The sequence below is a fragment of the Pelobates fuscus genome, chromosome 1 (assembly GCF_036172605.1).
Source record: "Pelobates fuscus isolate aPelFus1 chromosome 1, aPelFus1.pri, whole genome shotgun sequence".
Taxonomy (NCBI): Eukaryota; Metazoa; Chordata; class Amphibia; order Anura; family Pelobatidae; genus Pelobates; species Pelobates fuscus.
In genome coordinates, this window is record NC_086317.1 from 20029909 (window position 1) to 20044129 (window position 14221).

Here is a 14221-nt window from a genome sequence, read left to right on the forward strand (position 1 = left end):
GGTCCTTCAAATGAAGAGAGGCTGAACTTCACTTGGAACGAACCCACGACAAACGCAGGAAGGCGGCCATAAAATAAAATGTAAAAAGTCCTGTAGAACTTGCTAAGGACAGGAAAAAAGACTAAGGTGTAAGGGGAGGAGGGACTCTTTATACCTATCAGTCTAATTAATTAATCTAATTAATTCCTATCCTGTGAGCTACCCATAAGTGATGCTGTCATGATTAGCCAGGAAAGACACATTACTGTGAGTATTATTGCTGTGGAGCTCCGTTACTGTGAGTATTATTGCTGTGGAGCTGTTATACACTCAGACACATTACTGGGAGTATTATTGCTGTGGAGCTCTGTTACTGGGAGTATTATTGCTGTGGAGCTCTGTGATATACTCAGACACATTACTGGGAGTATTATTGCTGTGGAGCTCTGTGATACACTCAGACACATTACTGGGAGTATTATTACTGTGGAGCTCTGTTACTGGGGCTATTATTGCTGTGGAGCTCTGTTACTGGGAGTATTATGGCTGTGGAGCTCTGTTACTGGGAGTATTATGGCTGTGGAGCTCTGTTACTGGGAGTATTATGGCTGTGGAGCTCTGTTACTGGGAGTATTATGGCTGTGGAGCTCTGTTACTGGGAGTATTATGGCTGTGGAGCTCTGTTACTGGGAGTATTATTACTGTGGAGCTCTGTTACTGGAAGTACTATTGCTGTGGAGCTCTGTTATACACTTGGTCTGTGTAACAATGACAGAGAGCTCCCTGGCACACACTGTACTGGCTGGCTGAGGATGACAGAGACTGCCACTCCCAGCAGGCTGTGCTGCACTGCCAGGGATACACTGAGCACGTGGCTGGTATTCCAGAGCTCTGTTACCATGGAGACAGAGCGTCTACACATCACCATCCCTGCCCATTTCCGCGTGCGGCTGTGCGGTTGCCATGGAGACTGGGCTCAGCGTCCTGACTACAGCAGTCGCGCGAGGACATTCTGAGCAGCGGAGATCCGGGGAGACCGAACGCGAAGACCCCGCTCCCAGCGCGCAGCTATAGGTGAACCCCCTCTCTGTACTCACCGGGCAGGCAGGGGTTAATCATCATTAATGGGCTTATTGCACTGACCGGGCAGGCAGGGGTTAATCATTATTAATGGGATTATTGTACTGACCGGGCAGGCAGGGGTTAATCATCATTAATAGGATTATTGTACTGACCGGGCAGGCAGGGGTTAATCATCATTAATGGGCTTATTGCACTGACCGGACAGGCAGGGGTTAATCATCATTAATGGGCTCATTGTACTGACCGGGCAGGCAGGGGTTAATCATCATTAATGGGCTCATTGTACTGACCGGGCAGGCAGGGGTTAATCATCATTAATGGGATTATTGTACTGACCGGGCAGGCAGGGGTTAATCATCATTAATGGGATTATTGTACTGACCGGGCAGGCAGGGGTTAATCATTATTAATGGGATTATTGTACTGACCGGGCAGGCAGGGGTTAATCATCATTAATGGGATTATTGTACTGACCGGGCAGGCAGGGGTTAATCATCATTAATAGGCTTATTGTACTGACCGGGCAGGCAGGGGTTAATCATCATTAATGGGCTTATTGCACTGACCGGACAGGCAGGGGTTAATCATCATTAATGGGCTCATTGTACTGACCGGGCAGGCAGGGGTTAATCATCATTAATGGGCTTATTGTACTGACCGGGCAGGCAGGGGTTAATAATCATTAATGGGCTTGTTGTACTGACCGGGCAGGCAGGGGTTAATCATCATTAATGGGCTTATTGCACTGACCGGGCAGGCAGGGGTTAATCATTATTAATGGGATTATTGTACTGACCGGGCAGGCAGGGGTTAATCATCATTAATGGGATTATTGTACTGACCGGGCAGGCAGGGGTTAATCATCATTAATGGGCTTATTGTACTGACCGGGCAGGCAGGGGTTAATCATCATTAATGGGCTTATTGTACTGACCGGGCAGGCAGGGGTTAATCATCATTAATGAGCTTATTGTACTGACCGGGCAGGCAGGGGTTAATCATCATTAATGGGATTATTGTACTGACCGGGCAGGCAGGTGTTAATCATCATTAATGGGATTATTGTACTGACCGGGCAGGCAGGGGTTAATCACCATTAATGGACCCATTGTACTGAACGGGCAGGCAGGGGTTAATCATTATTAATGGGCTTATTGTATTCACCAGGCAGGCAGGGGTTAACCATCAGTAGTGAGAGTATGGGGCTACAGATCCTCCTTACATCATGTGCTAGCACTGGGCTGGATAGACCCCCCCATTCTCCTAACGGATTACACTATGTGTACTCATGGAAACCTCTGTAAATATTATACATGGATTTATTTACACCAAGAACCAGCATGGAGTGTATATAGAACTGAGCAGCTGCTGCAGAACATCTTGGGTAGTAGTCATTTTATCAGCATGCTTTGTCTAACCCTATAGTAAAATAACTTGCAAAGTGAACGATTTATAGCTGCTGCAGAACATGTTGGGTAGTAGAGCTATTAGCAATTATCAGAATACTGTACTCAGCCTAGCCCAGGCTCTTTAACCTTTTATTAATATCACTTGTAGAGGGAGCTTTTTACTGCTGCTGCAGACTCTGTTAGAACATGGAACTAGAGTCTGTCTATAGTGTTTCAAACATAAGGTAATCCCAGCATTACTATGATCTATAGCCCAATTTAGAACCTGCTGTAAATGCACCGAATTTGCATGCTTGATGCTTTGTAAAGTCCACATGGATGTGACGTGATCTTAACATGGCATTTAGAGTTCTTGGTTCTCATGGACTTTATATGCGATTTACAGGGCTGTTCGTTTACACACAGGGTTTTATTTACTAAACTGAGAATTGCTGAAAATTCAAAGTGAATTTCAAATTGCAGATTCAAAAAAAAAACCTCCAAGTCAGATTTGAGTTCAGTTTGGTTATTTTGGCCTTATATTTAAAAATCACGTTAAATTCCCAGCAATTCTCATTTAGTGAATAATCCTGTAGTGTTTCTGGGCATTTTTAACATAAAGTTTGTGGCATTGCCTCGCTAAATCCATAGAGGTGTTTGTATCAAACTTTTGCATCAAAAGCCATTAAACTGTAATTATGTTCCAGTTTTCTCAGTTCTCAAGGAACCCTCTGAGCACCACAACAACTTCAGCATGCTCTAGTGGGTATTGTGCCAGGAATAGTTTGAATTTATATCTGGGATGTGCCAGTCACCACTCCTATACCTCCCCTACAGCGTCAACTGATCGCTTACAGCCGATGAACTCAGAGCTGGGCTGAACTGTATTGGAGGCAACTAGTGGCACCCTGCAGGCCCAGGTGTGAAGTCAAACCTGCCTATTCTCCATGACATTCTGGCAATCTTCCTATTTCAGGAATCTGGTCTTTAACTCTGACACTCTGGTAATCTGAACATTCAATCTGACACTCTGAGAATTAGCTGGTTCCATTTTTACCAATCTACCCATTAAATCAAAGCATGAGTAAATCACTCCACTCAATCACTCCAGACTTTTAAGGAGGGTGTGGGTGATAACTGACAGTGTTGTTGCCAGCATTGTACTTTAGTTGCTAACAGCCTGCACGTTGTAAACATCAGGGGTCACGTATACACCTATAGATCAGTGTGATTTACCATTCACATCGATTCTACGGGATCATACCTATAGCCACGGTCTGCATTCATTTCCCAAACATTCTCTGTATATAATGTATATCTACCTCCCTATGGATTTCTATTGTACGTAAACCATGTGTGTGCATCACAGTAGGGCTTATTAAACAGTCATTTTTTGTCAAGTTTCACAATACTTTGTTTTTTCTTATTTTACAGCTATTTCGTCTTATTTTTAAAGATGGACCAAGGAAAAGGCAGCCCATCGAGTGCAACACCAGATACTGAAAAGGTAAGTGGGATTCTTCCCCCCCCCCCTGCTGCAGCAATAATCCCACCTGCAGCTCGGGGGACTTTTAGTGAAAGAATTAGAGAAAACAATTATTACAGACAGGAAATACCTTTACAAACTGCAGTGTGAGCACCAAAGAAATGACGACATTTTCTGGATTAACTAATAAAGTGACTAAACTGGAAATGACAAAGAAAATGAAACTGGCTTTTATGGATTGAAATATGCAACTTTCTTTTTGATTCTTTGCAATTTCCAGTTTATTAAATAATCCCGTTTCTTTTTGCAAGCCAATTAAACTGTAATTACCGCTATGTAAAATGTCTTCTACTGTATGAAAAAAATCTGATACCTGTGTTTCAAAGTTAATGTCAAAATCATACTGTTACACGTTCCTCAACTCCCCAAACTGTAGCCTGTTTAACTCTTCCCATTTAACCCGTTTCTCAGTAATAATCACAATTCGACAGTCTGGGATTTTCAATCTAATGGTTAATCCCAGGGGTGGTGCCTTGTGTTCAGCTTTGGAGAGTGATATAATGTAAAGCTGCCTTATACATCCTACACCAAGCATACATACCTTCCATAGAGATTCTAGACCCCATATGATTCATTTTAACATTAGTAGAAGTAGAAAGAAGAGATTTAAACAAAAACAAGCGCCATAGCCATGGCAGCGCACTGTAGTGGTTATGGTGCCCTGGTAATATTGTAAGTGGTCAAATCATTTTTAGAATGCATTGACTTCTTACGTGAGGTGCACCAGGCAGGTACTATGAATCCTTTGTAGGGTAATAATGAATGCCACTAGTACTCACAGTCACTGCCAAGCCTCATCTGGGCCCATCACCTGCTAAACAGCCTCTAATCTCTCTGGAACACACATCCTAGCTAGGTTTATTTAGCTGCCTGAGATACAACTAGAGATTTAAATCAAATATATTAAGGAAATACACCCTAAATAAATAGTACATATTTCATTAATATGACAGACCAACACTCTATAATTCTGGTTGGTAGGATTAAAGGCATCCAGACCAACACTCTATGATTCTGGATGGTGGGATTAAGGGCGCCCAGACGAACCCCCTATAATTCTGGATGGTGGGATTAAGGTCTCACAGACCAACCCCCTATAATTCTGAATGGAGGGATTAAGGGCTCACAGACCAACACCCTTAAATCCTGGATGGTGGGATTAAGGGCTCCCATACCAACACCCTATAATTCTGGATGGTGGGATTAAGGGCGCCCAGGCCAACACCCTATAATTCTGGATGGTGGAATTAAGGGCGCCCAGACCAACCCCCTATAATTCTGAATGGAGGGATTAAGGGCTCCCATACCAACACCCTATAATTCTGGATGGTGGGATTAAGGATACCCAGGCCAACACCCTATAATTCTGGATGGTGGGATTAAGGGCGCCCAGACCAACACCCTATAATTCTGGATGGTGGGATTAAGGGCTCCCAGACCAACACCCTATAATTCTGGATGGTGGGATTAAGGGCGCCCAGGCCAACACCCTATAATTCTGGATGGTGGGATTAAGGGCGCCCAGACCAACACCCTATAATTCTGGATGGTGGGATTAAGGGCGCCCAGACCAACACCCTATAATTCTGGATGGTGGGATTAAGGGCGCCCAGACCAACACCCTTTAATCCTGCATGGTGGGATTGAGGGTGCCTATCCACACACCCTATAATTCTGGATGGTGGGATTAAGGGCTCCCATACCAACACCCTATAATTCTGGATGGTGGGATTAAGGGCTCCCAGACCAACACCCTATAATTCTGGATGGTGGGATTAAGGGCGCCCAGGCCAACACCCTATAATTCTGGATGGTGGGATTAAGGGCGCCCAGACCAACACCCTATAATTCTGGATGGTGGGATTAAGGGCTCCCAGACCAACACCCTTTAATCCTGCATGGTGGGATTGAGGGTGCCTATCCACACACCCTATAATCCTGGATGGTGGGATTAAGGGCACCTAGCCCCACATCCTATAATCCCTGATGGTGGGATAAAGGGCGTCCTTGTCCTTTTCTTTAATTGGTTGGTTGAAATTTCTCATACAGTATGTTATACATTTCACACATATAGAGAGAGATAGCTGGGAACATGTTTATTGTGGGTGTAAGAAAACTGTTACATATAAAAAACATGTAGAACATTAACATACAATGAATTAACTCTGAAGCCTCACATGGAGACCTCCAGCCACATCGGTGTGAGCAGAATATCACTAACTCCAGCACTGTGTGTTCGTGGAGCTGTGACTCCTAGCACCATCCTAACACTGGCAGCATTTCTGTTATCTCAGAGACCTTTTCACTGAGTGATAATGATGGATTTACTAACTGATAAATGAAGGCACTAAGTGCATTTGAAGGGCCCCTAGTATATCTGGAAGCTCTCCAATTTTCTCTTTAATTTGGCAGATTATTTCCAGCCTTCTCGGCCCCTTTGAGGTTTAACTCTCCCTGCTATGAGCCCAGTACCACATCCTTAGGTCAGTTACCCTCATATTGTGTCACTAAATCCTACCCAGCTCAGCTCCATAGAACCCAGTACCACATCCTTAGGTCAGTTACCCTCATATTGTGTCACTAAATCCTACCCAGCTCAGCTCCATAGAACCCAGTACCACATCCTTAGGTCAGTTACCCTCATATTGTGTCACTAAATCCTACCCAGCTCAGCTCCGTAGAGCCCAGTACCACATCCTTAGGTCAGTTACCCTCATATCGTGTCACTAAATCCTACCCAGCTCAGCTCCGTAGAGCCCAGTACCACATCCTTAGCTCAGTTACCCTCATATCGTGTCACTAAATCCTACTCCGCTCCGTAGCGCCCTGTACCACATCCTTAGGTCAGTTACCCTCATATCGTGTCACTAAATCCTACTCCGCTCCGTAGCGCCCTGTACCACATCCTTAGGTCAGTTACCCTCATATCGTGTCACTAAATCCTACTTAGCTCCGTAGCGCCCAGTACCACATCCTTAGGTCAGTTACCCTCATATCGTGTCACTAAATCCTACCCAGCTCAGCTCCGTAGCGCCCAGTACCAGATCCTTAGGTCAGTTACCCTCATATCGTGTCACTAAATCCTATTCAGCTCCGTAGCGCCCAGTACCACATCCTTAGGTCAGTTACCCTCATATTGTGTCACTAAATCCTACCCAGCTCAGCTCCGTAGAGCCCAGTACCACATCCTTAGGTCAGTTACCCTCATATTGTGTCACTAAATCCTACTCAGCTCCGTAGCGCCCAGTACCACATCCTTAGGTCAGTTACCCTCATATTGTGTCACTAAATCCTACCCAGCTCAGCTCCATAGAGCCCAGTACCACATCCTTAGGTCAGTTACCCTCATATTGTGTCACTAAATCCTACCCAGCTCAGCTCCGTAGAGCCCAGTACCACATCCTTAGTTCAGTTACCCTCATATTGTGTCACTAAATCCTACTCCGCTCCGTAGAGCCCAGTACCACATCCTTAGGTCAGTTACCCTCATATCGTGTCACTAAATCCTACTCAGCTCAGCTCCGTAGAGCCCAGTACCACATCCTTAGGTCAGTTACCCTCATATCGTGTCACTAAATCCTACTCCGCTCCGTAGCGCCCTGTACCACATCCTTAGGTCAGTTACCCTCATATCGTGTCACTAAATCCTACTCCGCTCCGTAGCGCCCTGTACCACATCCTTAGGTCAGTTACCCTCATATCGTGTCACTAAATCCTACTTAGCTCCGTAGCGCCCAGTACCACATCCTTAGGTCAGTTACCCTCATATTGTGTCACTAAATCCTACCCAGCTCAGCTCCGTAGAGCCCAGTACCACATCCTTAGCTCAGTTACCCTCATATTGTGTCACTAAATCCTACTCAGCTCCGTAGAGCCCAGTACCACATCCTTAGGTCAGTTACCCTCATATCATGTCACTAAATCCTACTCAGCTCCGTAGCGCCCAGTACCACATCCTTAGGTCAGTTACCCTCATATTGTGTCACTAAATCCTACCCAGCTCAGCTCCGTAGAGCCCAGTACCACATCCTTAGGTCAGTTACCCTCATATCGTGTCACTAAATCCTACTCCGCTCCGTAGCGCCCTGTACCACATCCTTAGGTCAGTTACCCTCATATCGTGTCACTAAATCCTACTCCGCTCCGTAGAGCCCAGTACCACATCCTTAGGTCAGTTACCCTCATATCATGTCACTAAATCCTACTCAGCTCCGTAGCGCCCAGTACCACATCCTTAGGTCAGTTGCCCTCATATCGTGTCACTAAATCCTACCCAGCTCAGCTCCGTAAACCCCAGTACCACATCCTTAGGTCAGTTACCCTCATATCGTGTCACTAAATCCTACTCAGCTCCGTAGCGCCCAGTACCACATCCTTAGGTCAGTTACCCTCATATCGTGTCACTAAATCCTACTCAGCTCCGTAGCGCCAAGTACCACATCCTTAGGTCAGTTACCCTCATATTGTGTCACTAAATCCTACCCAGCTAAGCTCCGTAGAGCCCAGTACCACATCCTTAGGTCAGTTACCCTCATATTGTGTCACTAAATCCTACCCAGCTCAGCTCCGTAGAGCCCAGTACCACATTCTTAGGTCAGTTACCCTCATATTGTGTCACTAAATCCTACCCAGCTCGGCTCCGTAGAGCCCAGTACCACATCCTTAGGTCAGTTACCCTCATATCGTGTCACTAAATCCTACTTAGCTACGTAGCGCCCAGTACCACATCCTTAGGTCAGTTACCCTCATATCGTGTCACTAAATCCTACCCAGCTCAGCTCCATAAAGCCCAGTACCACATCCTTAGGTCAGTTACCCTCATATCGTGTCACTAAATCCTACTCGGCTCTGTAGCGCCCAGTACCACATCCTTAGGTCAGTTACCCTCATATCGTGTCACTAAATCCTACTCAGCTCCGTAGCGCCCAGTACCACATCCTTAGGTCAGTTACCCTCATATTATGTCACTAAATCCTACCCAGCTCAGCTCCATAGAGCCCAGTACCACATCCTTAGCTCAGTTACCCTCATATTATGTCACTAAATCCTACCCAGCTCAGCTCCATAGAGCCCAGTACCACATCCTTAGCTCAGTTGCCCTCATATTGTGTCACTAAATCCTACCCAGCTCAGCTCCGTAGAGCCCAGTACCACATCCTTAGCTCAGTTGCCCTCATATTGTGTCACTAAATCCTACCCAGCTCAGCTCCATAGAATGTAAAGCACAGTACAAGACTCGGGGCAAGCCTGCAAACAAGACCTTGACATGAATGCTGCAGGTCCCCCATCACTACAAAGAAGATGAATAATAGGGCCATAAGAAATGTATCAGGGGCAAAAGGAGGGAAGTTTACGCCATGGGAGGGGCACAGCAGAATTTGGTATTTTCTAGCATATGAATATCAGAATGATAAATCATCAGCTTTTCCAGAACTACGATACTCCTGAAGCTTTCACTTCTGTAAGGCTGACATCCTGGTAGTTGTAGTTCTCCAAAAACTGGGGGTTCCCATTTTCACTCATTCTAATTGCTGCATTGTGAGACTGTTGAAACATTAATCCTCCATTTATGTACCATGTTATTACTTTATACTGCAACACTATCACATTCATTTCTCACTATGCATAAAAAGAAGCCCTTTACCCCCACTGGGAAGAAATATCTGGCAATGTTCACTTAAATCATCAACCTATTGTCTATTGGTTCAAAATAGCTGCAAACCAGCCGATTCAACTGCATTATCTCAAAATAGAATGGATCTGTTTCCAAACGAGCTTCATAGCAGCATTTTCCAAGCTCTCGGTGCTCTGTGATTGTCATGTTGTTATCGAAAATGCGTGCTGATTATGACTGCAGGGGGAAAACATTGCACAGTTAAAAACTAGCCAAAAATGAAACCATCAGAGAAATGACGCTTGGCAGGCATTGGTTAATTTCATTTCTGTTTTATTGCAAAAAAGAGGGGGTTGTAGAAGATGGATAGCGAGAGCAGTTGGTGAAGAAATTTGGGAAGATATTCTTGTGTGTTTTGGGGTTTATTCACTAAATTGTGAATTTAGTTTATGTGTAAAGGAGGAGGGTGGTGTGATCTGTTTTTAAAGGGGAAGTTATTGTCACTAAAGTCTTGGATGACAAAGTTTGCTTCTTGTGAAATCTGCTGCAAATATACAGATTAACCTCCTTCTCTCCCAACGATGTGACTAACTGGGCAGCCAAGGTACGCATCCATGTTCAAACATGTTGTACACATATCTCTCAATTTTGTAATAGAGTAAAATAAAATATATTCTTATTATTATTATTATTATTATTGGTTCATGTTATTATGTCTTGAACCAAGATATATGGAAAATCATGAGGGGTACTAACATTGGACCGCCCTGTATAGATTATGAAATTATTATTTGACCCAAAGAATCTGCTTGTTTGCTCGGAGGGCATACCCTCAGTCTCCGAGTTTACACAGAACGCTCTTGAGAGAGTACCAGGAGTAGTATACTGATAATGTTCATGTAAACCTGGAACCTGGAATAAAGAAGCCCTTTTTACTGGGTTCCCTGGTATACTGATAATTTTATGGAAATCTATAGTAATAGTAATAGATTAGATTGACATGCAACTATAAGAGCTAACCTGTATCTTGTCTTCATTCATATCAGGAGGTTTTAATTAGTGAAAGGACAGACAAGGGAGAATCCCTTATCTTGTCCAGCGAGCAGGACATTGTGCAGTCACATCCACAAGCAGAAACTGAGGATCCATTACACCTACAAGAAGGTGCAACTGTTCCTCAACGCCAAGAAAGTGGCATTGAGTCTTTGCAAATTCCAGAGGAAAATGCAGCCCATCACACTACTGATATTGGGCATATTCCACCTCAAGAGGAAGGAGATAAGTCTAGTGGATCTCATGCAGTGGTCAATACGGTTTCTGTGACGCATGAAGATATTACAACTTTGTCTGGGCCCCAGGAAGAAGACAGTGTGCCAAATATACACAATGTTCTGACATCTCTGACCCAAGAGGAAGGACATGCACCTTCATTGTCTCATTCTGATTCAGAAGGTACCAGTCAATCAGAGGTGCAAGAAGGTGGTATTACTGTTCATGATAAAGCTGCATGTTTGTTACCTCCTGAAGAAACTACAGTTCCTGTAATGCCCAATAAAGTGGACAATACACAATCACTTCACCTGGATAATGCTACAGCTGTCCCTTTACCTGTAGAAGATGGCCTTGGTTCCATTTCTTCTACAGAGAAAGAGACATCACCTGCTGTGCAGCATGAAGAGGTCCATGTGGAACTGAGATCCACATCTCCTTCTCCAGAGCATCTGGAAGTGAGTGCCACATCATCAGAGCAGATAAATGAAAAATTGCCCTTTGAGCACTTACAGAATAACATGGAGGTTCCGCTTACCACCGAGCAGCCTCCTCTGGAGGAAGATGATACTGCCCAGCCTCCTGAATCTCCTAAGGAACAAGCCTCCTTGTCAAGCCATCCTACAGATCTACTTCTGATGAACTCACAAGATGCAGCCAGCTCTGTGGAGACCCCCGAAAAGGGGGTAAGTAATCTGCTTTTTAACAATAAGTGAAATTACTTGTTTAATAAGAATAATGATTCCCATATTTTTTTAAAGGGTTAGTAACTATACTCGCAGTGTTTGTTTCTGATTGGCATAACTGAGGCAAAATAGCTGATCTGTTAAAATTCTCTAAATCAGCTATTGCCAGAACTTGGAGAATTTTTGGCTCATTTATGCCATTCACAATTAATCTGCAAGTGTGTCACATTCACAGGCCCTCCACTGTTGATGGCTGAATCCTACACTTCTTGTGATTTTTAGATCAAACTCACTTCTCAAGGTGATAGCCAGACTCTCGCAAACTGGAGGTTATTCAATAAATTGAATTGTGCTGAATTACTAACCGAATTGCAGGACTTATGCTAAAATAAGCAAGCTGGAGAACAGCTTTATTGGTCTGAAATTTGCTATTTGATTTTTCATTTACCATAATTCTTAGATTAATAACTAGACAATAAAGGGGTATATTTACCAACGTGAGCATTATGGAGATTTTATGATTGTTTTAGACGTTTAAATGTTAGCTCAAATAGCCTAACTGAACAATTGTCCAATTCAGCGTTTTTCCCCATCTTCGGACTAAACTGTGCAATTCTCCACAATTCCAATCTTAGAGAATATCGCCCCCATAATTTCTTCCATCCTGTTCCTTCCTGCCATTACTTCCCAACGTTTTTGTTTTTTTGTTTTTGTTTTAGGAACTTTCTTTATATATCCAAATGCTGTACATTTTAAGCTTGGTGTTTCCTGTTGTGATTAATTGCACATCAAAAATCAAAATGAGTACTTTCCCCCTCCCTGGTTTATATTCTGCTGTTCTCTCGCAGTCAGAAATGGTTGGTTGTGGGAAATGGTGACTTTTTGCTTTTCAAATAACAGATTGTATGTTAGGGGTAATTGCTCCAAACTAGTATATTAAGGATATAGGAAGGTTACCCTCCAACTATTGCAAGACCACAGTACCAAAAATGCTTTTACATCTTCCAGGGAGTGGTATTTGTACAATGGTTGAGGGATACCAGGTAACATCGCTAGATTTCGCCTATAGCATGTAGATGATCTTCTACAGCAAACTTCTGATCTTCTGATCTATAGCATAGTGTAGCAAGTCCTAAATTCTCTTGAATTTGTTGAATTCGCTATTAGAATTTAACCTTGGCCAAGTGGACTAAGGATTGTGAGAATTGTTGCTCAACGTGACATTAATGGGACATTTCACTGCCAAAATACAATTATTATTATTTTTAATTGCCATTTAGTATATATACTCCAATGGTTACATGCATGCAAAATTATCTCCCCTCCTCCCCCCAGTGAGTGTATATCTAAAACCGCTAGCAAACTCTGCCAATCTCTTGTCTGCAGCCAATACAAGCCCTCCCCTTCTTCCTCAGCACAGACTCTCTGTGGCTGTCCAATCACAGACTTCCCAATGCAGCTCAATGAGAAGTCTTTTCAAAGTAGATGATCTAGGCCAGTGGTTTCCAAACCAGTCCTCAAGACCCACCAACAGTCCAGGTTTCTCAGTATCTGCATTGGAAGAAAACTGTTAATTATATAAATCCAGGACTGCTGGTGGACCATGAGGGCTGGTTTGGGAACCACTGCTCTAATCAATTTCCTGTCTCTTGACTTTAGCTCCATTGAGCTAAACAACCAGAAGGTAACAGGACCGGTTGTCTGGTTCACAGCCATAGGGTGTAAAAAGGTTAATTTTATAAAAGTGTACATTTCTATTGAAATCTGCACTTTTTGTAAATTTAACTAAAAGACAACACCTTCTTCACACATAAAGCACTAAAGCAAGCTAACATACTTTAGGTGTTTGGGATGTCCCTTTAAGCATTTATTCATGAAAAATAGGGAGTTGTGTTGTGCTTAAATTAGAACTACCATAATGGACAAAAATAACCAAATTAGGAAAGCAGCAAAATGGTAGAATCTATTTTTGACTATATTTTGCAACACAAATTTCAACTCATCAGCTGTTTATCTGATAGTGCTCTGGAAAGGTTCTACTGGTATTCCTGATTCTACAAATTGTGAACTTCATATCGTTCTTTCCAAATCAAAATAAACATAAATAGATTACACACATCAAATACAGCCTATACATATTACAAAGAAGGCAAAAAAACCCAGTCTGAAGCGCTTCCAATTTTGCAACAAACTAGAAAAATATTCCTTCTTGACCCCAAAATAGCAGTCAGATGTCTCCTTGGATCAAGCAGCTATTACCCCACTAATTATAAATTGTATCCCTGTATGTTATGTTTTTGCAAGTATTTATCCAATGGCTGTTAAAACATCTGTATAGACTCTGACAAAACCACCGCTTCAGGCAGATAATTCCATATGCTTATTGCTCTTACTGTAAAAAAAACCTTTTCTTTGCCTTAGATGAAATCTCCTTTCTTCCAGCCGAAATGTATAGCCCTGTTTATGAATAGATTTCCAGATAATGGTTTGTACTGGCCCTGAATATATTTGTATAATGTTATCATATCCCCTCTCAGGCGACGTTTTTCTAAACTAAACAGATTTGAATTTTTTAACCTTTCTTCGTAACTAAAATGGTCCATTCCTTTTATCAATTTTGTAGCTCGCCTCTGGACATTTTCTAGTGCCATGATAT

The 14221-nt window shown here is 43.1% G+C and overlaps 1 protein-coding gene across 3 annotated transcripts in view; it reads left to right on the plus strand.

The window, feature by feature from the left end:
- The first annotated feature begins 921 nt into the window (after positions 1–921).
- Positions 922–14221, plus strand: part of TEX55 (testis expressed 55) — a 41724-nt gene continuing 28424 nt past the window's right edge. The window contains exons 1-3 of one of the 3 annotated variants that reach the window (XM_063442044.1): positions 922–1053; positions 3885–3957; positions 10657–11565. In XM_063442044.1, the coding sequence (XP_063298114.1) occupies positions 3907–3957; positions 10657–11565 (960 nt within the window). In that variant the 5' untranslated portion in view covers positions 922–1053; positions 3885–3906. Of the gene's footprint in view, positions 1054–2397; positions 2447–3884; positions 3958–10656; positions 11566–14221 lie in introns of those variants that run through there. The other 2 variants (XM_063442060.1, XM_063442051.1) reach the window with 2 other exon arrangements.